This window comes from Rhinichthys klamathensis, unplaced genomic scaffold (assembly GCF_029890125.1).
Source record: "Rhinichthys klamathensis goyatoka isolate OS25496 unplaced genomic scaffold, OSU_Roscu_1.1 h1tg000397l_1, whole genome shotgun sequence".
NCBI lineage: Eukaryota > Metazoa > Chordata > Actinopteri > Cypriniformes > Leuciscidae > Rhinichthys > Rhinichthys klamathensis.
Window position 1 is genome coordinate 1 of NW_026606899.1, and position 24,955 is coordinate 24,955.

A 24,955-nucleotide genomic window follows, 5' to 3' on the forward strand; every position below is an offset into this window, starting at 1 on the left:
ACAACAACAGCATGAATTTTCTCTTCAATTGTTGTGTGAAACGAAACAAAAGGCTCAAATAAAACCGGTCTAATGATCGAGAACATATCAAATCTATGAGGTGAAAGTAAAGGCACATGGATCACAAGCAAATTACACGAAATCATAAATTCTCCAAGTAAATGAGTGACCAAAATGAAACACCAAATGAGGCGTAAAAGGAGACAATGATGTCAAACTAGGAGAGAAGCAGTTTAGAAGTTACTTACACTATGGATCTACTAGAGGACGGGACCTGGGTTATAACAGAGCTAGATGTTGGAGATGGGAGAGCTTGCTGAATAACAACACCAGCCTCAGAGCTGGCCAGAAGCACATTTGGGACTTGGAGGGAGGCAGGACGGACTATAGTGGAGATCGGCTGCAAAGAAACCTCCTGAAAACACCACACGAGAGCCAAGCTGCATCAACCGCTCACACACACCTGCACTTCTGAGTCTGTCCATCACTGCTCTCATGCTGTTCCTGACTGAGCTAGTAGCCTTCACACCACTATGGAAGCTTGTTTCCGCCACTGAATGAAATTTTTTTTTTTTTTTTATTGCGTCTTTTTATCTCACAATTGCGAGATATAAAGTCGCAACTGTGAGAAATTAAAGTCGCAATTGCGAGATATAAAGTCGCAATTGTGAGAAATAAAGTCGCAATTGCGAGATATAAAGTCGCAATTCTGAGAAATAAAGTCGCAATTGCAAGATATAAAGTCGCAATTCTGAGAAATAAAGTCGCAATTCTGAGAAATAAAGTCGCAATTGCGAGATATAAAGTCGCAATTATGAGAAATAAAGTCGCAATTGCAAGATATAAAGTCGCAATTATGGAAATAAAGTCGCAATTGCGAGAGAAAAAAAGACAGAATTGCAACTTTTTTATCTCACAATTCTGACTTTTTTTCTCACAATTGCGAGTTTACATCTCGCAATTCTGACATCTTTCTCAGAATTGTAAGATATAAACTCGCAATTGCGTGTTATCAGGCCAATTCTAAGGGAAAAAAAGAGAAGACTTTTTAACTTTTTCCCCTCAGAATAGTTTATATCTCACAGTTCTGACTTTACAACACGCAATTGCGACTTTATTTCACGCAATTCTGACTTTACAACACGCAATTGCGACTTTATATTAATCAATTCTGACTTTATATCTCGCAATTCTGACTTTATATCTCGCAATTCTGACTTTATAACACGCAATTGCGACTTTATATCAATCAATTCTGACTTTAAATCAATCAATTCTGACTTTATATCTCGCAATTCTGCCTTTATAACACGCAATTGAGACTTTATTTCACGCAATTCTGAGAAATAAAGTCAGAATTGTGAGATAAAAAGTCGCAATTACCTTTTTTATTTTTCATTCTGTGGCGGAAACAAGCTTCCATAGCCCACATACAAGAGACCACAATTTGTTGTGCCTTAGAGTTGTTGAATGACAGAGACAGCTGGAAAGAGTCAAGAAACAATGATCCAGTCATTTTAAGCCAAAATGGGGGTCAACCTTGAACAAATTGCAACAGAAGCAAACTCAACTGATTTTGTATCCTCAATATATGTTGTGGTATTTATGCAAATTAGCACATACGTAATAGATTATGCACCGTTTGCCCATGTTAACAAAAATGTTCACATACTGAGTAATAATAATTAACTACATGTAATTACTATAGGGTTAGTTGCATGTAATTATGCATAATTTATAGTTATTATTACAGTAACTATATGTAATATGTAACAAGGACACTAAAATAAAGTGTTACAGAAATAAGTATTGAATAAGTTATATTCTCTGCATAGAGTTCACATTAGAGCTGAAGGTAAATACACATTGTTCTCAAAGTGAATGTTAATTATTATAGATCTTATAGCTTCAATTTTAAAGTCAGAGTCAGCATATTGGCTGAATTGGGACGGAAGGAAGTCCCATCTTTCTCACACACTCTGTCCAACAAAGAGATTTTCTCATAGATGGTTCACCACTGATTTTATTTCATCTAAAAGCAAGGAGCTCCAGGACAAGCTAACAGAAGCTGACAGCTTCCACGGGTAGACGGCGGGCGCATGAGTCGGGACTGCGAACACAAAGGGTGCAGGTTCAAACACAGGTCGAGGAGACCCAGGAACCCAGACCACACGACTCTGCACAATATGAGCCTAGGGACTTTCCTTGCAATTAGTTCCGTAGCATTGAAAAAAAGCCTGGTAAATGACAAGCACTAATGCCTGGTTCAGATTACACGATTTTAGCCTGATTTTGGCACGACCTGTTTGACGTAGGGTGTCGTGGGGATTCGTAAACGACAACGGGACGCAAGATTCGATCGATTCATCTCGTATAGTGTGTCATAGTGGACGGTAACCGACTAGCGCCTGCGATGCTTCACGACATCGCGATAAAAAGACTAGCATGTTTAATTTTTTTTTTCAGTCCTCCACGTCGGGTTCTGTCAAGAGCGAGTGACTGTGTGTGTGAGTGAGTGAGTGTGTATGTATGTGTGCAAGTGAGTGTGTGAGTGAGTGAGTGAGTGAGTGAGTGAGTGTGTGTGTGTGTGAGTGAGTGAGTGAGTGAGTGTGTGTGTGTGTGAGTGAGTAAGTGCGTGTGTATGTATGTGTGCAAGTAAGTGTATGAGTGAGTGAGTGTGTGTGTGTGTGTGTATGTGTGTGTGTAAGTGAGCAAGAGTGAGTGAGTGTGTGATTGTGAGTGAGTGAGTGAGTGCGCGTGTGAGTGAGCAAGAGTGAGTGTGCGTGTGTGTGAGCGAGTGAGTTTGAGTGAGTGAGTGTGTGAGTGAGTGTGTGTGTGAGTGAGTAAGTGCGTGTGTATGTATGTATGTATGTGTGCAAGTGAGTGTGTGAGTGAGTGAGAGTGTGAGCGAGTGAGATGGAGTGAGTGTGTGATTGTGAGTGAGTGAGTGAGTGCACGTGTGAGTGAGCAAGAGTGAGTGAGTGTGCGTGTGTGTGAGCGAGTGAGTTTGAGTGAGTGAGTGTGTGAGTGTGTGCGTGTGTGTGTTTGTGTGAGTGTGTGTGTGTGTGTGTGTGTGTGTGTGTGAGTAAGTGAGCAAGAGTGAGTGTGCGTGTGTGTGTGAGTGAGAGTGTGAGCGAGTGAGATTGTGTGAGTGTGTGCGTGCGTGTGTTTGTGTGAGTGTGTGTGTGTTTGTGTGAGTGTGTGTGTGTTTGTGTGAGTGTGTGCGTGTGTTTGTGTGAGTGTGTGCATGTGTTTGTGTGAGTAAGTGAGCAAGAGTGAGTGTGCATGTGTGTGTGAGTGAGAGTGTGAGAGAGTGAGTTTGAGTGAGTGAGTGTGCGTGTGTTTGTGTGAGTGTGTGCGTGTGTTTGTGTGAGTGTGTGCATGTGTTTGTGTGAGTAAGTGAGCAAGAGTGAGTGTGCATGTGTGTGTGAGTGAGAGTGTGAGAGAGTGAGTTTGAGTGAGTGAGTGTGCGTGTGTGAGTGAGTGAGAGTGTGAGCGAGTGAGTTTTGAGTGAGTGAGTGTGCGTGTGTGAGTGAATGCGTGTGTGTGAGAGTGTGTGCATGTATGCGAGTGTGTGCGAGTGAGAGTGTGACCGAGTGAGTTTGAGTGAGTGTGTGTGTGTGTATGTACTGTATGTGTGCGAGTGAATGTGTGTGTATCTGTGTGTGTAGTCTGACATGTTTCTTGTCCACGACACGGCAGTATTTTAGGAGTCAAAATCTCGTAATCTGACACCGTGACTATCGTAACAGACAAACGAATCGTGTAATCTGAACCAGGCACAAGCAGGATGGCCTGAGGCGCGCGGATGAAGCTCTCGTCTCACCTTGTCGTCGGTGGTGGTGGACTCGGGGTGGGGGAGGGGGCTGTCCCGGTGCGACTCGATGGCTGTGTGCTCCTCTATCTTGTTTCGAACAACAGGAGTCACAAGCGGAGACAAGTCCAGAGGCAACTGCAACAACCACACACACAACAGCGTTTGATCATGCCTTCAACTCACTATACTCCAGGAGAGTTTAAATGGATTTTAAAATGTTCGATTAAATTAGTTTCATTTTGATGGAAGATTATAAATGATGAATCATGCAAAATAAGAATAGAATAATAGTGCCTATTAAGGGATTAGTCCACTTTAAAAAAAAAACTTTTGCTGATAATTTACTCACCCCCATGTCATCCAAGATGTCCATGTCTTTCTTTCTTCAGTCGAAAAGAAATTAAGGTTTTTGATGAAAACATTCCAGGATTTTTCTCCATATAATGGACTTCAATGGGGTCCAAACGGTTCAAGGCCCAAATGACAGTTTCAGTGCAGCTTTAAACGATACCAGACGATGAATAAGGGTCTTATCTAGCGAAACGATCGGTCATTTAAAAAATAAATAAAAAAGTTTAAGTTTTATAAGCACAAATGCTCGCCTTGCTCTATTCTGTGAGACCTTTTCAACGTATTTGCGTATTACGTGACGTCACGAACGCGCATCACAGATTTGAGCAAGGCGAGCATTTGTGCTTATAAAACGTAAACTTTGTTATTTCTATTTTAAATGACCGATCGTTTCGCTAGATAAGACCCTTATTCATCGTCTGGTATCGTTTAAAGCATAGACTGTACAAAAATAGGTTTGAAGCTGCACTGAAACTGTCATTTGGGCCTTGAACCGTTTGGACCCCATTGAAGTCCATTATATGGAGAAAAGTCCTGGAATGTTTTCATCAAAAACCTTAATTTCTTTTCGACTGAAGAAAGAAAGACATGGACATCTTGGATGACAAATTATGAGTAAATTATCAGTAAATTTTTTTTAAAGTGAACTAATCCTTTAACTCACTCTATATTTCAAAAGTTTGGGGTCAGTAAGATTTTTCATTTATTTAAAGAAGAAATGAATACTTTTATTAAGCAAGGACACATTCATTTGATCAAAAGTGACAGTAAAGACATTTATAATGTTACACAATGTTTCTATTTCAGATAAATGTTCTTTTGAACTTTCTATTCATGCTGAAAATAAGGTGCATCAAGGTTTCACACACATTATGAAGCAGAACAACAGTTTTCAACATTGATATTAATAATGAGAAATGCTTTCTATTTCTATATGTTTGAGGTCGGTTGGATATTATATATATAAGTATTTCATGTTCACCAAGGCTGCATTTATTTGATATATTTTAAAAGAGTAATTTTGTGCAATATTATTACACTTTACAATTTTGAGTATATTTTAAAATGTAGTTTATTCCTGTGACAAAAAGCTGAATTTTCAGCATCATCACTCCAGTCTTCAGTGTCACATGATCAGCATATTTGAATGAGGATCATGTAACACTGAAGACTGGAGTAATGATGCTGAAAATTCAGCTTTTTGTCACAGGAATAAACTACATTTTAAAGTATATTCAACAGTTATTTCTGTTTTTACGGCATTTTTGATCGAACAAATGTACACTTTGTGAGCATAAAATACTTCGGAAAAAATCGAACCTTTTAAATTATAGTGTATTTGGAAAATGATCACATAAATTGCAGAATAAACTGCATCTTTACCTTTTTAATGTCATCCTCGGTGGCCTTCTTGAAGTCATGCTCGAACGGGCCGGTGAGCTCGTTGAACAGCCCGACCTCCTCGCAGTTCTTCAGGAAGCGGGTCGGCGTCGGCGTCTGGTCTGCAACAGCAGCCAAGAGACCCAGAAACCCAAGAACAACTGTAGCTTGAGTGTGTTTTCCTCTATTGTGACGATCAGTGTTGGGCAGTAACGCGTTACTGTAACGCAGTTACTTTTGACAGTAACTCATACTGTAACGCATTACTTTTTAAATAAATTAACTCCGTTACCGTTACCATATGGTGCGTTTGTCCGTTACTTTTTTAAATTAATTAATTTTGGCTGAAGTGTAGCCTACAGCCTAACCTGTTTACAGCAGCGACGCATTGTAGGATTGGTGCTAGGGTTGCCACCCGTTCCTTAAAATACGGAATTGTCCGGTATTTACAAGTAAAATGATGCGTCCGTATCAAATCAATAAGGGACGCGATTTGTCCCGTATTTTACATAAGGCCCACACATAGGCTAGTTGGATAAAAACATAGGCTTTACTATACTAATAGCAAATAGCCTATAAATAAAATCAATTTCACAATAATGTTACATTATGATTAGAATCAAATGAATTTTGTCCATTTTCTAAGCTTAGAAAATGCACATTTATACGGGCTGAATTTTATAGGCCTAAAATAAATATTGTTTAGTAATTATGTGAATTACACTGCGCAAACTACTACCCACCGAATGAAGAAGGGTTGGCTCTCAGTCTCCACAGAACAAAATATTCATTTTATTTTATTTTTAGTGTTCGCATTTATGAGGAAAAAACAATGTTACGGACGTGACAGTTCCCCGTTACGGACGCGACGCGCTCTGAAAGCGGCACTAAAAGATGCTTTAATACTTGCAGAGACATCAAACAGAAAACACAAAACCTTTCTTTAAAGTGAATTTCGCTTTGTATTAATTGTATCTTAATTTTAATCAATGTTTCATCAACCAATTGCCTGGATTTAATAAATAAGAAGTAAATATAGCAGACGATAGATCAGGGGTGGGCAACAGTTTTAGTCTGAGGGCCACAGTTACTTTGGCAAAGTAAACGGAGGGCCACACTTTGGACAATTGCAATTAAACATAGTTACATTATTAAATGGTACAAATTAATTCAATGCAAATATGTATAAGGCCAGCTTATTTCAAGGCCTGATATTTATTTATTTATTTTCTGACCACAACAACTGGATTTACTTTCAAGGATTCATTTCCTACTACCCTGCATATTGTTCAACTGTCATTCTGTTGAACAATTCAAGATAGAAAACTATTAACAAAACTGCAAATATATGTGTGCAGGTTACATTAAATACAGACTTCAGGCAATCTGGCTTGGAATTATCAAATTTAATTGAGGTTATATACCTCCAGAGTGAGACGTTCATCACTGAATGAAAGACATAATCAGCTGATTTCAGTTGTGATTATTCATTTTTTTGTAACTTCTTTCACATATTTTGTTTAAATCTTTTATAAAATAGAACACAATTTAAGTGCGAATCAACTTCATCACACCTATGTTTGCTTGAAAGCAAACTCTCAAGTTTGCTTGAGAGCCCCTCTCATCATAGCATCAGCATACTGTGTTTGATAATGTAGTGAGTGTTCAAGCTACGGAGAAAATTAAATAAAGTTTGAATTTGTCATGCTTAGTTTGTGCCGATCAGAGCATGAGCGGAGAGCGCATTTCTGAATATTCCGCTCCGCTCGCTCATTGCGCTCAGGGTCGCTCGCTCAACCCAGAATGTCCTGCTGGTTCGAAAATATCTGGAATAAAGGCTGCCTCCGACTAAAGTTTTTTTCTAGTCGACTAGTAGTTCATTTTAGCCATTAGTGGACACATCGCCCCTTTATATTAATTTAATTACTCAAATAGGCTATACAGGATGAGCGTTTATACGTAGCCTAATATAGCCGCACTCAACCACAAAAAGCCGGCGAAAGTAATGATTATTAATGTGTCAAAAATAGCAAGGTTTCATTTAATTGTTTACTAATAAACTGTTTTTTTCTGTGTCACTACAAAGCTGAAGTTGACGATGCGGACTCGCCATGAACGCCAGAGAGAAATGCACATTTGATTACATAATCAGAGAGTAGCCTATTTCTTTTCGTTTTGAATAGTTTCGTTTAAAAGTATATTTCAAGCCTTTTATAATAGATAGCCTATATTTCTCAAATATGTGAGGCACAAGCTGAGTTTCGGCGCCCTCCAGTTCACGTGCAATGCAAGTGATCGCCGGCGCCTTTCATTGTCTGCTATATATTTACTTCTTATTCATTAAATATAGGCAATTGGTTGATAAAACATTTATCAAAATTAAGATACAATTTATGCAAAACGAAAATCTTTTAAAAAGAAAAATCTTTCTACAAAACAAACCTCAATGAAGTGTTCAAAATCATGTCTTTCCCACTCCATGTGACATGTCTCCAGACATTTTGCGCATCTCATGATCATGTATCATATCTTTCTCACGCTGCATGCTCACTTTCATAATCAACATTGATTAAATAAAAAAATAACATTAGCCTATATAATATTTAAACATTAAACTAAATATGTTTTCTTTAATGGCTACAACACATATACGAGAAATGTCATGGAACAGCTTCCAGCGCGGCTGAAGGCGGCGTGTGTTTCATCCAAATTGCGAGCGCATCGCGGGGGCCGGAATGAAGCACTATGCGGGCCGGATCCGGCCCCCGGGCCGTATATTGCCCATGTATGCGATAGATAATCACGAAATGGAGGCGCCGGCGCGTGAACTGGAGCTCGTCTCATAAATTAACCGAAACTCGGCGTATAAGGTAGCCTACTTGCCTCACAGACATGTCTACTTTTAAACAGAACAATTCAAAACGAAAGAAAACAGACTACAGACTGCTCTCTGCTTATGTGATCCGTGTGAAATGTGCATTTCTCTCTGGCGCGTTCACTACTGCGAAGATCGCGAGTCGGCATCAGAAATCCTTGTGATATATTCAGTTTGTGCTGGTCTGACTTAAATAAAATAGTGTTTAAAAATTACTTTCTGTTTAAGTCAGTTTTGTGTTTGTATAGACCATAACGCATAAAAGGGCATTAATGGGAACATTAAAGAAAGATTTTTTTTAAAGTAACTAAAAAGTTACTTTTAACAGTAACGCATTACTTTTTGGTGTAAGTAATCAACAAAGTAATTACTTTTTGAATGAAGTAACTAGTAACTGTAACTAGTTACTATTTCTTAGTAACTAGCACAACACTGGTGACGATCAGGTGACTCACCGGCGATGATGACACTCTCATTGCGAGCCGGACCGAACCTCAGGGTCATCTCATGCTTGTGTTTGTGCACCGCCAGGTGGTCTTCATTCGTGAATCGCTGTTGCAGGCAAACAGTCAATATGTAGAGGAGAAAAGCATGTGGAAAAGGAAATGGACAGCAAGCATGTCACTAAGTTGCAGTGTTTATTTAAGTGTGGGTTAGTGTTTTTAAGTCAGTGATCACATGCCTGTCCGCAGCCAGGAGCCGTGCAGAGGAACGGTTTATCATCACTCATATTCACAGCTTCAGTCTGCCACCTGATAACATGGGGGACATGACACTTTTCATTAGTCAACAACACAATGATTTAAAGCCACAGCTAAGAACAAAAACACATGACTTGTACAGTACCGGTCAAAAGTTTAGAAACATTGCTAATTTTTTATGTTTTTGACTACTGGTAAGCAATGTTCCCTCTAAGCTGCGCGCGTGCGCGGCTGCGCACTTCTGATGCGCAGAAAAGAATAAAATGACACACAGAGGACTGACGCGAAACGTGTGGGGAAATCCATTTGATTGTAGTTTAAGTGAGAAATAATTGCAGTGCTCTGGTCAACCGCTATAGAGAGAAAACTGGTGAATGCAGTTTACAGGTTTCATAGAAAGAGAATGATGTGAGCGCGTGTGATTGGCAGTGAGTCGTGTGTGCGGACCAAATAGCTCAATACGAGAGGCAACGAGAAACGCATAGACATGTGAAATAAAATAAAATCATAATGTTTTAAAGAAGAGTGGTTTGATTAAACTGGTGGAAATAACGGTTATGGACACAGAACGGTAACAATTACACACCCACCCGCGTGCAAATTCAAAATACATAGTTTAAATAGATGTTTTTGTCTGTGGGGGAGTTTCAGGGATGGTTAGATTATAAAAGATTAGATTATATTAATTTTTCTTGAAAAATATTTAGCTATTAGATCTATTTAAATGCTTTGTTTTCATAATAATATAATATGTTAACAAATTTAAGCATTTAAACTGATATATTATATCACTTCAAATACTTCAATTCGTTTTTTTTATATTATATTATGCCTATATTTTATTATATTATAAGCCTAAATAAAGAATCTCACAAGGGTATTGTTTAGGGCTCCTTGCCATTAAAAAGTTTGAAACCCCCTGCTAAAGAAAATATTGGAAATTCATAAGCAATAAACAATCATTTAACTTTGATGATTTAATGCTTCCTGTACACAATTAATTGACTGTCAAAAACACTTTATGGTTTTCCCAAACCATCTCAGTGTAACAGCTTACTTTTCTTTTATACTATATTCTATTATTGTAAAGAATTGAACTGTCCTGCAGAAGATTTTGTAAATTATTTTTCATAGGATTTCTTGGTAAAGACTGTACAGTTAACAGCACTGTAAAAAAAATATCAGGTAACCTAAAATGTGCTTCATTTAGTGACTTCTTAATTTGTTAAGAAGCTTGTTTTTCGAAAATATGATTTAATAGTATACCAATAAGTTACATCAAGGGTCAAATAAAATAGAAATGGCACATTCAAGTTAAAAGTTACAACTGAATGTTGAAACCATTGTGTTTCTACATGCTGTACAGGTCAGGTATAAAGAATATTTTTGCTCAGGTGGCGAAAAATGTCCGCCCAATAGAAAAAAGTTTTGCTCAGCAAGAAAAAAAAATTAGAGGGAACATTGCCGGTAAGTCTCTTATGCTCAACAAGACTGCATTTATTTGATAAAAAAAAAAGAGTAATATTGTGAAATATTGTTACAATTTAAATTAATGGTTTTCTATGTGAATATATAGTAAAGTGTAATTTATTCCTGTGATCAAAGATGCATTTTCAGCATCATTACTCTTCAGTGTCACATGATCCTTCAGAAATCACTCTAATATGATGATTTATTATATTAATGTTTAAAACAGTTGTGCTGCTTAATGTTTTTTTTATAACCTGTTAAACTTTTTTCAGAATAATTTGATAAATAAAAAGTAAAAAAAAAAGAATAGCATTTATTTAAAATAGAAATCTTTACAGTATACACTACCATTCAAAAGTTTGGGGTTAGTCATTTTTTTCTTTCTTTTTTTTTGTTGAAAGAAATGAATACTTTTATTAAGCAAAGATGTGTCAAATTGATATAAAGGTGATAGTAAAAATGTATTTTGTTAGAAAAGATTTCTATTTTGAAAATTTCTGGGTTTTTTATTTATTTATTTTTTAACTTTTTATTCATCAATGAATCCTGAAAAAAGTATCAACGGTTATAATTTTTTTTATAATATTAAGCAGCACAACTGTTTCCAACATTGATAATAAATCATCATATTAGAGTGATTTCTGATGGATCATGTGACACTGAAGACTGGAATAATGATGCTGAAAATTCAGCTTTGATCACAGGAATAAATTACACTTTACTATATATTTACAAAGAAAACCATTCTTTTAAATTGTATTTATATTTCACAATATTAATGATTTTTCATCAAATAAATGCAGGTTTTATGAGCATAAGAAACTTCTTTAAAAAAAAAAATGTTTCCAAACTTTTGACCAGTCTGGTACTGTTTATCAATCAGCATTAATATATAATCATGAGCAACAGTGAGTATTAATCAGCACTACTGTTACAGAACTGGTGTTGTTTCAGACCAAGCTGTCACAGCAGATTTGACAGGACACATAAGATAAGGATTAAAAGTAGAATGACAGGCATCACGCATCCCTATCTATATAATTTAATATAACTTAAATACTTTACATTGGTGTCTGTGTTTGTTAAACCTCTCAATCACTCACATGCAGTAGTGAATGTGCTCTAATGGTCAGGCTGATATCAAAACACAACCTATTGTCACATTCGGCTTTACGTCCTTCTAATTATCACTGTATTTCTATACTATCACAACGCTAAAGTTAAAGCGCCAGTGTCTTTAACCACAAACCTGCAATTGTTTAGTGTATTTCCAGCGACACCGGGACTGTATCAACACTACACAGATTGTTTACATCAGACAGTCTCAGCAAGCTAATCAATGCTCAGCCTCATCTCTCATTCATTTCAATGGGATCTCAGTTAGCTGTTAGCATGCGTCGCCATATTAACAACAAAGAAATACAGGCAAGCTCTGAAAATGTCATAAAGCTGCGTTTTTATTGTGTTACATATCCAGACTATCCTACTAGCCAACCGAAAGCTATTTTAAAGGCGTGTCTGTTTATAAATAGTGTGCATTTATGCGCTTACTCACCCGCAGGCTGAACCCTGAAGAGCCAAAGCCCACTTATTCCACCTCTCGCGAGAATTAGGAACTCTATTAAAGCCAAAACACACGTGCCAAACTCTCGCGAGACGAAGGTACTCGTGCTCGCCCCAGAGCCAAGCCCTTTAAACTCTTGTCTCGCGATAAATGTGTGCTCTGCTGACCTCTTTAGAGCTGAAGTGATAAGCTTTGGTGTATCGTGTTTTTTTTTTTTTTTTAAACCTGTTCTAAATCAGATTTAACACCTGATTTTGTACTGTAATGCAAAGCCAAAACGGCAATCAGTTACATTAATGTCCTATTAATGTTAGCCAATGCAGTAACTGAGCAATACATTTGTTGCAGGTTTTATTAATCTTTGTAAACGTAGGTAAATAAAAATACAGTTGTTAATTGGTAGCTCAGTACCATTAAATATTATTAACGAATATATATTTTGAACTTAGTGTTTTAGTAAATGTTGAAATAACAAATGCTTTAGAAGTATTTTTTATTGTTAGTTCATGATAACTAATGAAACCTTATTGTAAAGTTATTACCACAAAAACTTGCGTTTCACTGTAGTTCTCTTCACAAAGTTAGACAGATTATGTACTTCATTCCAAAACAAAAGTAGCTCAACTTGGTTGTTGGTGACGTATACCACGAACACAAGGCATATGAATATAAAAATGAAGCAGACACCATAGAGTAACGGTAAACTGTGATCTAAATTTATTTAACGCAATTTACAAATGCAATTGTGGCTTTTAATTGGCTTTCAACCAATTGCTATAAATTTACAGTCACACTATCAACCAGCAGTTTAACCCCTGAAAACATCTGAGTGGACCCTTACACTCACACACTCACACACTCACACACTCACACACTCACTATTCTGATGTACAGAAAGTGCTATCAGGTTCTTTATATCCATGAAGCTGTTGCTGTTCTTATTTAATGGGCATAAACAAGATTTGGTTAAATAGTTAAACAATATTTAATTGTTACATGATTTCTTCTAACATAGTGGCCTTCACACTTTTTTCCTCCTGCAGAGACCAACATCAGACGTTTTGGATGCAACAGCTAAAACACGTGGTCATAACTGCACTAAATGTGTTTACACAACTAGCAGATTTTACATGGCGAACAGGATGAGGAAAGCAACCATCAAACAGAAGAGCCCCATGGCTTCAGACAGAGCGAAACCCAGGATGGCGTAAGAGAAGAGCTGCTGCTTTAGAGACGGGTTCCTGCAACACACAACACAAAACACAGCGCTTTACTAGAAAATACATGCAGAGATACTTGAAAAAGAACTTTAAATTCTTTGAAATTAGCAGCATTTCCATTCAAAGTTATGAATTTATCTTGTGGAGAAAATTAGAATATCGCATAAAACATTTGTGAATAAAGCGTCCATGTTTCCATCCCATGTGTTCAAGAGAACAAAGATCAGCACTTCCTGGGAAATTGGCACAAAATGTCAGTGATAAAAAAGGAAGTTGCTGCAATCGGGGAAGAAACCGTGGCTCTTTTTCCCTCCATCATAAATGAGTTGCGTCTCAGAGGAAACGCAATAAACGCTGTCATGTTCTCTTGCGTTCGGATGCTCGTGTTTGGGAACGCATTTAGGACTGAGGGAATTAAACCACATCACTCTGATGACAGGCTTTGGCTCAGGCGTTTCAGAACCATCAAACCAACATTTGAAATGCTGTGATGCGATTGGTCCGCTGGTTAGTCCAGTTATCCAATCACATCCTCTGCTGAGGCAGTCACATGACATTTTTTGTTAAGCATCGAGGGATTTATTTGGTGTTATTTACGTGTTTCCATCGTAGTTTATAGGGGTCGACCGTTTATCGGCGCCAATATTAAGCATTTTTATGGTTATCGGTATCGGCCATTTTCAAAACCGATTTGCCGATAAAATAATTTTATTTTGAAATGCGCTATATTTGGCTCTGACGCAGGCACCTTTGTCGGAACTCACCACTCTGTAGACTAGACTAATGTCCCCGCACATCTGATTTGTTGGGAGTCACGAGTCCGGCCAATCAGCACGGAAAGCTGAGGCACTGAAAGTGTTGCACTCTCACACCGAGAGAGCACTCGCTGACTAGAGCTGCTTCACTGATCACGCTTCAGTTGTCTCTCAAAGTTAAGGCAGCAGCAGACTTTGCTGAAGAAGCAATAGATTACTACACTAAAGTTGCAAAATACCTCAATATAATAGAGCCCTGTGATTTCCGCGATGCAGAACAGACGGAGTCGCGGAATCCAGTCATAAAAACGGAATTTACTGTATAAAGCGGAATATCACGGAATTTGTCAACTTTTTGATGAATTAATAAAAAGCAGGTCAGTACAAATCAAACCGCAAAAAGACTATTTAAATATGAATCCTGCGTGTCTCTAAAGTTAAATGAATGGCGCAGACGCGTGCTTTCAGTTACCACACACACACACACACACAGGAGCACGCGTGACGCTTGCGCTGTTTTCAGCCTCAGCCGCATCATTATATGAGGACATGATTGCATAAACATCATCTCCAGAGCCGCTTAGTCACTTCATGAGCTTTTTAATGCTTCAACTGAGAAAAGTTATCGACATATCATAAACACACAGAAACTCAAAGATCTCCACGGCAACCCGTCAAAATAAAAGTTCGGTTTTTCACAAGGCCCTAAAAATTTAATTTTTGTTAAACTGTAAATAAATTGAATACGTTTGATTTTAATTAATTAGAAATGCTTTTTGATTACTAAAATTTTATTTAAAAATTAAAATAGAGTCTTTAAGTTTTACAAAATGTTTACAGAAAGCTGCTGGGTGCTCCCTGCACTTTTTACAAGTTATTATTATTATTAATAACAGTTCTCAGATTCAAAGATATGTTTAAAATCATTTAAAGAAAGTATTTGTCAAAACCCTTTGTTATTCTTAATTTTGACATTAATTTACAGTTTTACACCAGACATAGCTATAATATATATATATTTTATATATATATCGGTATATATATATATATATATATATATAATATATATATATTTTATATATATATATATATCGGTTCAAAATATCGGTTATCGGTCTATTTGACCTGTAATAATCGGTATCGGCATCGGCCCTGAAAATCACATATCGGTCGACCCCTAGTAGTTTATGCATAAGTCTCATTAAAAAAAAACATGGAATTTCCATCCAGCACTTTATGCGACATCCCAAAATCCGAAAAGAAATCGGTGGATGGAAACAAAGCTAGTGAAATGTACAATTACAGGGTTTCTACAGGTATCTTCAAATTAAATTTAATGCCTTTTTAATGCCATTTTAAAATGTTTTAATGCCATATACGACCCATGACTAACCACGTGTGTGTGTGTATATATATATATTAGGGCTGTCAAATGATTAATCACGATTAATCACATCCAAAATAAAAGTTTTTTTTACATAATATATGTGGGTGCACTGTGTATAATTATTTTGTATATATATATATATAAATACACACACATGCATGTATATTTAAGACAAAAAATAATTTATATATGAAATATTTATATTTATATATAATATAAATTATATATAAATCTATATACAGTATATACATGAAAATATTTCTTAAATATATACAAGCATGTGTGTGTATTTATATATATAAAATAATTATACACAGTGCACCCACATATATTATGTAAAAAAAAACTTTTATTTTGGATGTGATTAATCGTGATTAATCATTTGACAGCCCTAATATATATATAAATTTTTTTTTTTTTTTTTTTTTTCTGGAACACAGGTGTAATTTGCGGGTGGGACATGTCGATTGTCCCCACTATTTTTTAAACATCTCGCGGCGTAAAAGACGGGTCGCAGGAATGGTGGTTTCATTAGTTTTTGTTGTTGTTATTAATAATTGCTCACACTTGCAAAAGAGAAGATTTGACACATGGCACTGACAATTCAACCAAATACAAAGTATTTATTCTCTTCCTCTTCTACCGGCACCGTCTCCTCTAATGGGCCCTTTTCGCCACCTTCTCTGGACCAGCATCCTCTAGCCTGGCCTTTTTAGGGGGCTTTCCTCTCAGGGCGAATGAGAGGATGCTTAATTGCTTTTTACCTGACATCTTTGAAAGACAGATGCAATGATTAATGCATCCATGGCCCGGACAGAATTAAATATGACATGATTTTAAAAGTGACCTATAACCGACTATTTAGTGCTTATAAAATTATTAAGCCTATTTGGAGAGAGAGAGGTTTATAATGTGAAAATATGACTAGGCCTAGACTACTTGTTCTGAGCAGGTGTTGTCAGTGAACAGACTGTAAAACTGTTGGCTAAGTTAGACACTCATGAAAAACTGATACTAATTATCTGAGAAACGTTTCTCTAGCAGCAACCAAGTTGCCATTGTGTCAAACAAGTTGTGAATTTTTTGTAACATTAAAACAGGAGATCATGACTTATCTTGAATCTTACCCAGATACAATAGTGCTATTTTCTAATTGGCTAATGTGTAGACCCTTTCTTTTTTTTTGATTGGCTGATAAGTGGCAGGCTCGACTAGTAAGAACTGCAGGGGAGACGCGCTTGATTCCTGTCGGTTCCATAGTGAGAGCGGCGCGGCCAGAGACATTTGTGGCGCTGAGGCATATTCAATATATTATAAATAGTTTTTCAGTGTGAGAAATACAATGTGTGCTTTCCCATTTTTTCAAGGTTCAGACCTGTCCACCGCTGTACAACAGACCGGCGTCACCTCTCCGCATCACGGCACTTTTGCTCCGGCCTGAAGCAATTACCAAACTGGTTCCGCGTATTTATCACACGAACGTACATATTTTGCGACAGCAAATACAAATGATTAATTATGAAGGCTATATTCAAATAAATTTATATAAAATTCTCTTCAAATCTAAAAAAAAAAAAAAATGTTATGCCTGTAAGAATGAAATTTAATGCTTTTTAATGCCTTTTAAGGCCTTCATTTTCGCTAAATCCATTTAAGGACTTTTAATGCTTTTTAATGCCCCGTGGAAACCCTGAATTAAAACGCTTCCGAATTCCTACGTCTCCTACGCTGAAAGCGCTGCACTGTATTTACAACGCAAACAGTTTCTACACCTGAACCCCGGCTCCCCATTGGCCAGCTCCTGAGGTGATCATGTGACCAGCGTCGGCCAATGGTATTGGTATTAAAGCGCTGCCCTGGATTTAAGACATAAACAGCGTAGAAGACGTGAAGAAATTGTTGAATAAAGTCACTGTTTTTGTGCACAAAAACTATTCTCATCGCTTCATAACATTAAGGTTGAACCACTGGAGTCACATGGACTATTTTAACGATGTCTTTACTACGTTTCTGGACCTTGAAAGTTGTAATTAAATTGTGTCTTTGGAGGGGACGGAGAGCTCTACGTTAATATTACGCTCTAATATTAAAAAAAATATTTCACATTTATTACCATTTTTACTGTATTTTTGAACAAATATATGCAGCCTTGGCGAAGCTGAAAAACATGTTTTTTTGTGTGTGTGTTTTTTATATCCTGCTAACCCTAAACTTCTGATCAGTAGTGTATACGTGAACTGCATCTGACCTGGCATATCCGATGATAAGGCTCCCGAACACGGTCCCGATCCCAGCCCCGGATCCAGCCACTCCCACGGTGGCAGCTCCCGCTCCGATGAACTTGGCGGCGGTGTCGATGTCGCGGCTCACGGCGCTGGTCTGGAAGCTCCTGAGGGCCTGAGTGAAGGCCGACTGAGGCAGGACCGCACCACTGACCTACAGGTGCAAGAGAGGGCTTACTTGACCTCTACACGACCCTAGTGTGTTCGCCCTGCCACATATCACCCTTTAACAACAATCGAGCTAAAACACGGTGTCAGCTTCAATGTGACAAGCAATCACATTTCTCACCCGTTTATGAGGAGCAGATAAGCATGACAATATTTTTTTAAAATGCCATATAGGGTTAGTTCACCCAAAAATAAAAATTGTAGGGATGCACGATATATCGTCCACCATATCGGTATCGTCTGATAAATGTTAATTTTTAATGTTATCGGACGATTAAAAAGATTTGGTCGATATATTAAAGCCGATAAATAATGGATAATTTCCTTCAGCTGAGACACTTCAGATGCGCACTGTTCACCATGATGCTTTTAAACCGTTTGAAATATGATAGGAATCACTTCAAAAAGGAAAATACAGTTCAGCGCAACATGTGCAGTTTAAGCTAGAAGTTTAAGCTAGATAAAATTATGAGAACATTATAATTGTGTACTTGGGCCATATTTTTAGAAAAATCTGGATTTAGATTTATCGGCCAATATACCGGTTATCGGCTTTCGAATATAAATAATAATCGGTATCGCCCAACATTTTCATATCAGTGCATCCCTAAAAAATTGTCATGTTTACTCACCCACACGTCACTTCAAACCCATGAGACTTTAGTTCATCTTCGAAACACACAAAGTTATTTCTAATGAAAGCTGTTTTTTTTTTTTGTCCCTCCAATGAAAGTTCAGGAAACCAAAACATAGAAGATCCAAAAAGGCATCATAAAATTAACCAATAAGAATGTTCTTGAAAACAGATATGATCACTTATATACGATGACCAGATTTAATTTACGATTAGCCGAAGATGTGTGTGCTTGGAATGACTTGAGGCCGAGTAAATGACAGTTTTCATTTTCACATGAACTAATCCTTTAACACGCTTGCAGTGGATCAGAAGAGCAGGAGAGTTATATTTCATCTTTTGTCTCTGATGCCTTGTATCTCATCTAGAAAAGGAGGACCTTCAAGCCTGCAATAAAGAGTTATTATAAATGAAAGGAGCATGAAGGCAGATTTGACAGTCACCTCTGGTTTGGCCTCTGGTCTGGAGAGCACGGCGGCAGAAAGCGGCCTGTACAGGGACCTGGAGCCCGCACGCACCTACAACACACACACACTGACTGTAACCAGATTATTAGAGAACCACACAGACAGCTGTCAAAAAAGGGGGCGAATTTATAAGAAACAGTTTTGAACAGTTTTCTGAAAGGCATGTAAGCTGGTAGAGGTCAGTTCCAAAAGATTCGGCTCACGGTTCACCACAAGACGTTGTGCATTCAATGCTGGCTAATATAAGGCGCCTTTATGATGATGCATTTATATTAGGTAGGTATATATAGATATTAGATATTATTAAAGGTGAACTCCAGCGCAAAATCTTTGGTCTAATAAAACATTGGTACCTAGTCAACCGTTCTCTGAGATTTGATTTCATGATAATCGAATGTAAAGAGATTTATCTCTAAAAACTGTTTAGCGTATAACGCTAGTCAAACCACGAACGCCATTCATACAGTTCAGCTCACTTAGCACGTCGTTCGTGGTTTGACTAGTCGAGACTGTTTTCCAAAGATGGCTCCTGTCTGTTTACACGAAGTGGACTGTCTTTATCTTTATCTTCTTATTAAACGGTCTGTACACTTATACAGTTCTCAATGCTTCGTTTTGCATGTTGGGACCCTCATTATGTTACTGTGTTCGTGTGGGGCTATTTTGAGTCTTGTTAGTGGTATAAACTAGCGATTTCTTTTTACTTATTATATGCCCCCATTACTAGCGTTATACGCTAAACAGTTTTTAGAGATAAAACTCTTTACATTCGATTATCATGAAAACAAATCTCAGAGAACGGTTGACTAGGTACCAATGTTTTATTAGACCAAAGGTTCATTTTGCACCGGAGTTCTCCTTTAAATATATATAGAGATTAAATATATCTAATATAGATTAGATATATTTATATTATGGGTTTTCTAATATTCTCTTTCATGCAGTATGTAATACAGCTGTTTGTGAATGAATAGGTTCTGCAAAGTTGTAAAGTCGAAAGTGCACGATTAGTGCTGTGTTGAAAAAATCGATTCACCAATTCTGAATCGATTTTCATATTAATTTCTAAAGATCGATCCGTAACTCAGAGGATCGATTTTAATAGGTTTACATTTTCCCCGTGAACTTTAACTTGCCGCGACTGGGAGATCCCTGTATGCGCATTGAAAGGCTTTCACTCAGCGCGCACATTGTTACGACAACGGGCTTTGAGTGAGTCATTAAACCGTTCATTCAACGAACACGTTCAAAAAAGCTGATTCATTAAAAGAGATGTAATGAAACAAGGTGTTAATTATTTTTTAACTTTGAGTTCCACTTTTCAAGGCTCAGCTGAGCAGCAATGCGTCGCATGGGTAACGCTGAAGCTGATGCTTCACTTATTAGAGACCAATATGGCATTGATTCAATGCGTGACTCGCTGATTTTATTTCCCCGCGGCTTCCTCGCGCTGTGGGATGCTGACCAGCGCTGCTGCTGACGCGCATTTATGGTCAATACCCGTGACGTGAACGTTAAAAGGATGATACGACAAATATTTCGCTTTCCTTTGACACGGCAACCTTTTTCACAAATACATATGACTTCAAAGACAGACGCAGGTAATCGCACGCGCTCTGCCGATCTCTCTCATTCACTGTCTGTGCGAAGCCTCTGTAGGCTACACATCACCACGATAAACAGTCTTGTTTGTTATCATTATGAACTTGTTTAACATTCAATACACATGCATGAAGTTCAAAACAAGAAGGGTATAGCCTTACAAAAAACGTGAATATCGCGGTTGCTGCGGTTACTTGCAATCCTCTGCGGTTACTTCTGCTGATACCTCTGCGTCCTCTGTCGTCTACACCAGTGCAAGTTTGTGAAAGCAGTTGTATCAACACTCTGGAAGGGGGATTGTTCTTTACAACCATCAATACTCCATTAATTTGCAGTTAAATGTCTATAATAATTGTATCAATATGTTGCATAACTACAGTCCTGTAATTCAACAGCTGGAAAAAAAAATATGCTTTTTTCAAAAACACTTATCTTAATCTCGAAGATCGGATCGGATCGAATCGAATCGAATCGAATAATGATTATCGATTCAAGATCTTGAGAATCGGAATCGAATCGATTCTTGAAATTTGAATCGAAACCCAGCACTATGCACGATAAATAAAGTTATTGTCTCCCAAAAGAAAGAACCGACTATACGAGTCGTTTTTAATTCGATTCTCACTGTGTGACGCCTTTCAGGAACAACTTGTCCAGCCCACAACACGTCATCTTACTGACCGCAGCTTCTCAAGTTCAAAGGCGGATTCGCCAAACGCTTGCTCATGAAAGACGAGTCAGTACTTGCTCCTCAGAATCACAGCCTGTAAGTATGATTAATTATTGATAATTTTATATTTTTTATAAAAATATAAATAATATTATATACGACGCCCTCGTTACGGTCTCTTTACAGTGTGTAGAGCGGACGTTCAGTTATGGTGACGGCCGTGTAGTTTCCGACAGGCGCTGTAAGCAGTCGACCAATCACCGAACAGACTTGGGTCATCTGACCAATCAGAGCAGAGCAGCTCACGGAAAAGATGGATTTAGAGAGACTGATCGGTCATTTGAGAATCACTGAAAAACGTGGTGATGTGCAATGTATATTATGAGAAAATTAAGTGTTTTTTGACCTTTGATGCATGAAAAACCTGTTGTAGGAGACTCCAAAACAAATTTAGGAGCCTTTAAAATAGCATAATGGGGCACTTTAAATAGTCTTCATGTATGACACATCCATTAAAACCCTAAACAAGTGTATACTGCCGAGATACCAGTACCAACAACCTGTCTGGCTACGCTCACACTGCAAGCCTTAGTGGCATAGCTGTTCACATTTGTTGACATACACTTAATAACAATATCAGATTGTAGTGTGAACAGATCATGGTCCTGAACTGAACTGACCTGCATGTGGAAAAGAAGGATAAACGCACGCTGCCATACGGAAGTAAATACTGAAGACATAAAAGTAGGTGATTACATGTTTATGTATAGTGTGATCAGCGAATTTATGCGCAAGCAATATAAATAAAACAAAAGGAGGATGCGTAAAAAGAGAGGAGTCTTTAAAACACTGATGATATTTTGCCTGTATACAAAGCAGTCACTGTAATACTTATGAGCTCAGACACATCCCCGTCCTTCACTGCCGTTCGCACCGGTCTTGATAACGTCGCCGGGGATGTCAAATCTTTTTACATTTGATTATTCAGTAGAGATGCACCGATTGATCGGCCGGTTTTCACGTGATCGGCCATGATCGGCGACCGGCCGGTCAGTCTGACATAATCCGATTTTATGCCGGTCAAATGCACTCGGGCGCCGCATGATTAACATCGCACAACATCAGCATCACACGTGCACACGGAACGCGCACATGTAGGAAACCTCGTGGATTACGGCCGTTTCACACCGCAAGCGGGAGCAGCGCGTTTTTGTTTTGTTTGGCGTGCATGTTAATCAATGAGTGCATTCACACCGGGAGCCGGAGCAGCGCGTGAGCGTCGAGCAGTGAAGCGCGGGTTTCGGCGCCGATTGAGTCCATTTGTGCTGCGCCCAATTTAAGTGAAAGCTCACTTTTGATGGACAAAATAAATATGATTTCATCAAAAAAAGTGCCCAAAATGCACAGAATTTGCATGTCTGGTGTGTTTTAACAAGAACTGAAGTAGGCTAGGCTATGTCAGAAAGAAAATGAAGAGACAAAAATATTTATAGAAAATTTACCCATTTTTATTTCCCAATCGTTTCCCTGCACATGCCCCACTTGTCCTGTTTAGCTTGGCTGGACATGTGTCAGATGAGAGAGAAATATCTTTATACTGCAAAGCAATATTTATTTTATTTTTATTTGTTATTTATATATTATTTTATTGTCATTACCTGTTTTCATACAGAAGTTTAGTTTGCTAAAAATCAAATTGTTTTAGTTGGATATTGGATGTGAAAAGGAAATGGTTCTTCCATAACACTGCACTTTAGATGTGTGTAAATTTCCCACACCAGGAGTAATTTATATAGTCCTGTTTTATAGCGATTATCTGTTCAAAAAAATGTTCTATGCAAAATGTTCTATTAAGGAGAAGATATAAAATAAATATTTGTGTGTGCTGTAAAGTGGTTTGAAAAAATTAAATCGGAATCGGCTAAAATCGGTATCGGCAGGTCAAACTCGAGGAAAAAAATCGGAATCGGCCTAGAAAATTGGAATCGGTGCATCTCTATTATTCAGTTACTGTTGTTAAATAACCCTAATGTAGGATAACCTGAACCCCGTGGTTTACACTGATGTTAAAAGAACACTTCTCATGCTACAGTAAAACACTGATACACTTTCAGAAGCTGTAGGGGTGTTTTCTTGCCACAAAAAGAATGTGAAACGCATGTAGGTTATATAATTTAAAATATATTTTAAAGATAATATAACTTTATTTTACACACATTAAGCATTATCGTATCGCATTTTTCTTCAATATCGTGCAGTCCTACTCTACAGTGACGTAAAAGTGGCTTGAATACCGATATGACTGTTCAGACTGATTATCAGTCCTGTGTGCACACTGCACATATGGAAATGGCCCAAAACAGAATTGAAAAGATCAGATTTCATGTGGTGTGTCACTGTCATGAGAAATACACGGATTTGGTCCACATGACCTGCAGACTGAGCGTAGCCTAAACTGTCCTGTTATCTTAAATGTTACAGGTTCAGTCCCACAACAGGACATCCCGTGAAGGAGCTCCATTGTGCCCTTGATAAAGACAACCTTCATCTCGGGTTACACCAAGGGGACCGCCACTGAAATGCCTTACCCGAAGATACTTTGGAGGATATAAAATTCAGCAAATAAAATTAAACAAAACCCCTTTGAGGTGAGAGAAAGACAACTGACATCTTAATCACTGCACAAAATAACGTTACCAGACTAACTAGTGTGGAATAACCACTTTACACTAACACAGAGGACCAGATTAATGTCTTCATAGCCAGCCATATTTGACCTTAACGAACTCAAAACTTTGAGCCTAAAGCAAAAGGTCAAAGGTAATCTACAACAGCGCGTGACGTTTCACGTTAACCCTTTTAAATCCGTCTAGGAATGAATGAATTACTGACGTCAAGTTCAACCCGCAGGCCGAACAAACAGCGTCGCTTTCAACAACAAAACACACTGTTAAACACACACACACACACACACACACACACACACACACACTAACACTAAGCTCTCACTCACTCACCAGGGCGGGTGTGGAGACGAACTTCGCGCAGGTGAACATGTTGAAATGTCAGTGATTTTGAGCGGCTTCTGCAAAGACAAAATATGAGGTCAGAGATTTATACGAAGAGCTTCAGAAATACAGCTGTCGTACGCCACAAACCCGTCTCCTGACAATATCCCGATCAAACCCGCAACTCTGTGCTCATACAGACAGGGGATGAAGGATGATGTAGATTTATCTGTTCGGAATGAACGCACTCACCGAAAGCAGAGGTCGAACCACTGGCTGTACTGCGCATGCGCAGAACGGACTATGCGTAATGACCCGGATGTTGGTGTGACGTCGTCGACGCAAGGTCGTTGCTTTCGAGCTTTATTGGAGAGAGCTCAGAGACAATTCACAATGCCACAGATCAACATCATTATCCTAAATACACCAATCTAATATGGATGTATTACCTATAATTGCATTTTTGTTTAAAGATGGAATGCAGCCTTAGAGCGTTTCATATAATTAGATATTTATTTATTTATTTAAAACCGTAGGCTTTAATTATTATTATTTTTTATTTAAATATTTAGCCTATAGAAATACATAACAAATTACAAGCGGG

General features: G+C 37.9%; 2 protein-coding genes across 3 annotated transcripts; both read right to left on the reverse strand.

Moving 5' to 3' along the window:
* Window positions 1-244: 244 nt before the first annotated feature.
* Window positions 245-12,201, reverse strand: LOC130070211 (cyclic AMP-dependent transcription factor ATF-2-like). Its single transcript, XM_056234518.1, has 6 exons — window positions 12,150-12,201; window positions 9,106-9,175; window positions 8,879-8,975; window positions 5,552-5,670; window positions 3,827-3,952; window positions 245-415 (listed from the first exon to the last, which is right to left on the reverse strand). The coding sequence occupies exons 2-6, from the start codon at window positions 9,151-9,153 to the stop codon at window positions 245-247; spliced, it is 561 nt and encodes a 186-aa protein (XP_056090493.1). The 5' UTR covers window positions 9,154-9,175; window positions 12,150-12,201.
* A 651-nt stretch (window positions 12,202-12,852) lies between these two features.
* atp5mc3a (ATP synthase membrane subunit c locus 3a) lies at window positions 12,853-24,679 on the reverse strand. Of its 2 annotated transcripts, XM_056234515.1 has the most exons (5): window positions 24,604-24,679; window positions 24,361-24,428; window positions 19,048-19,122; window positions 17,769-17,956; window positions 12,853-13,399 (listed from the first exon to the last, which is right to left on the reverse strand). In XM_056234515.1, the coding sequence occupies exons 2-5, from the start codon at window positions 24,397-24,399 to the stop codon at window positions 13,285-13,287; spliced, it is 417 nt and encodes a 138-aa protein (XP_056090490.1). In that variant the 5' UTR covers window positions 24,400-24,428; window positions 24,604-24,679; the 3' UTR covers window positions 12,853-13,284. The 2 variants fall into 2 exon arrangements, with proteins under 2 accessions (XP_056090490.1, XP_056090489.1); XM_056234514.1 differs by lacking the exon at window positions 24,604-24,679 and having other exon boundaries at window positions 24,361-24,582.
* Between the last annotated feature and the right edge of the window lie 276 nt (window positions 24,680-24,955).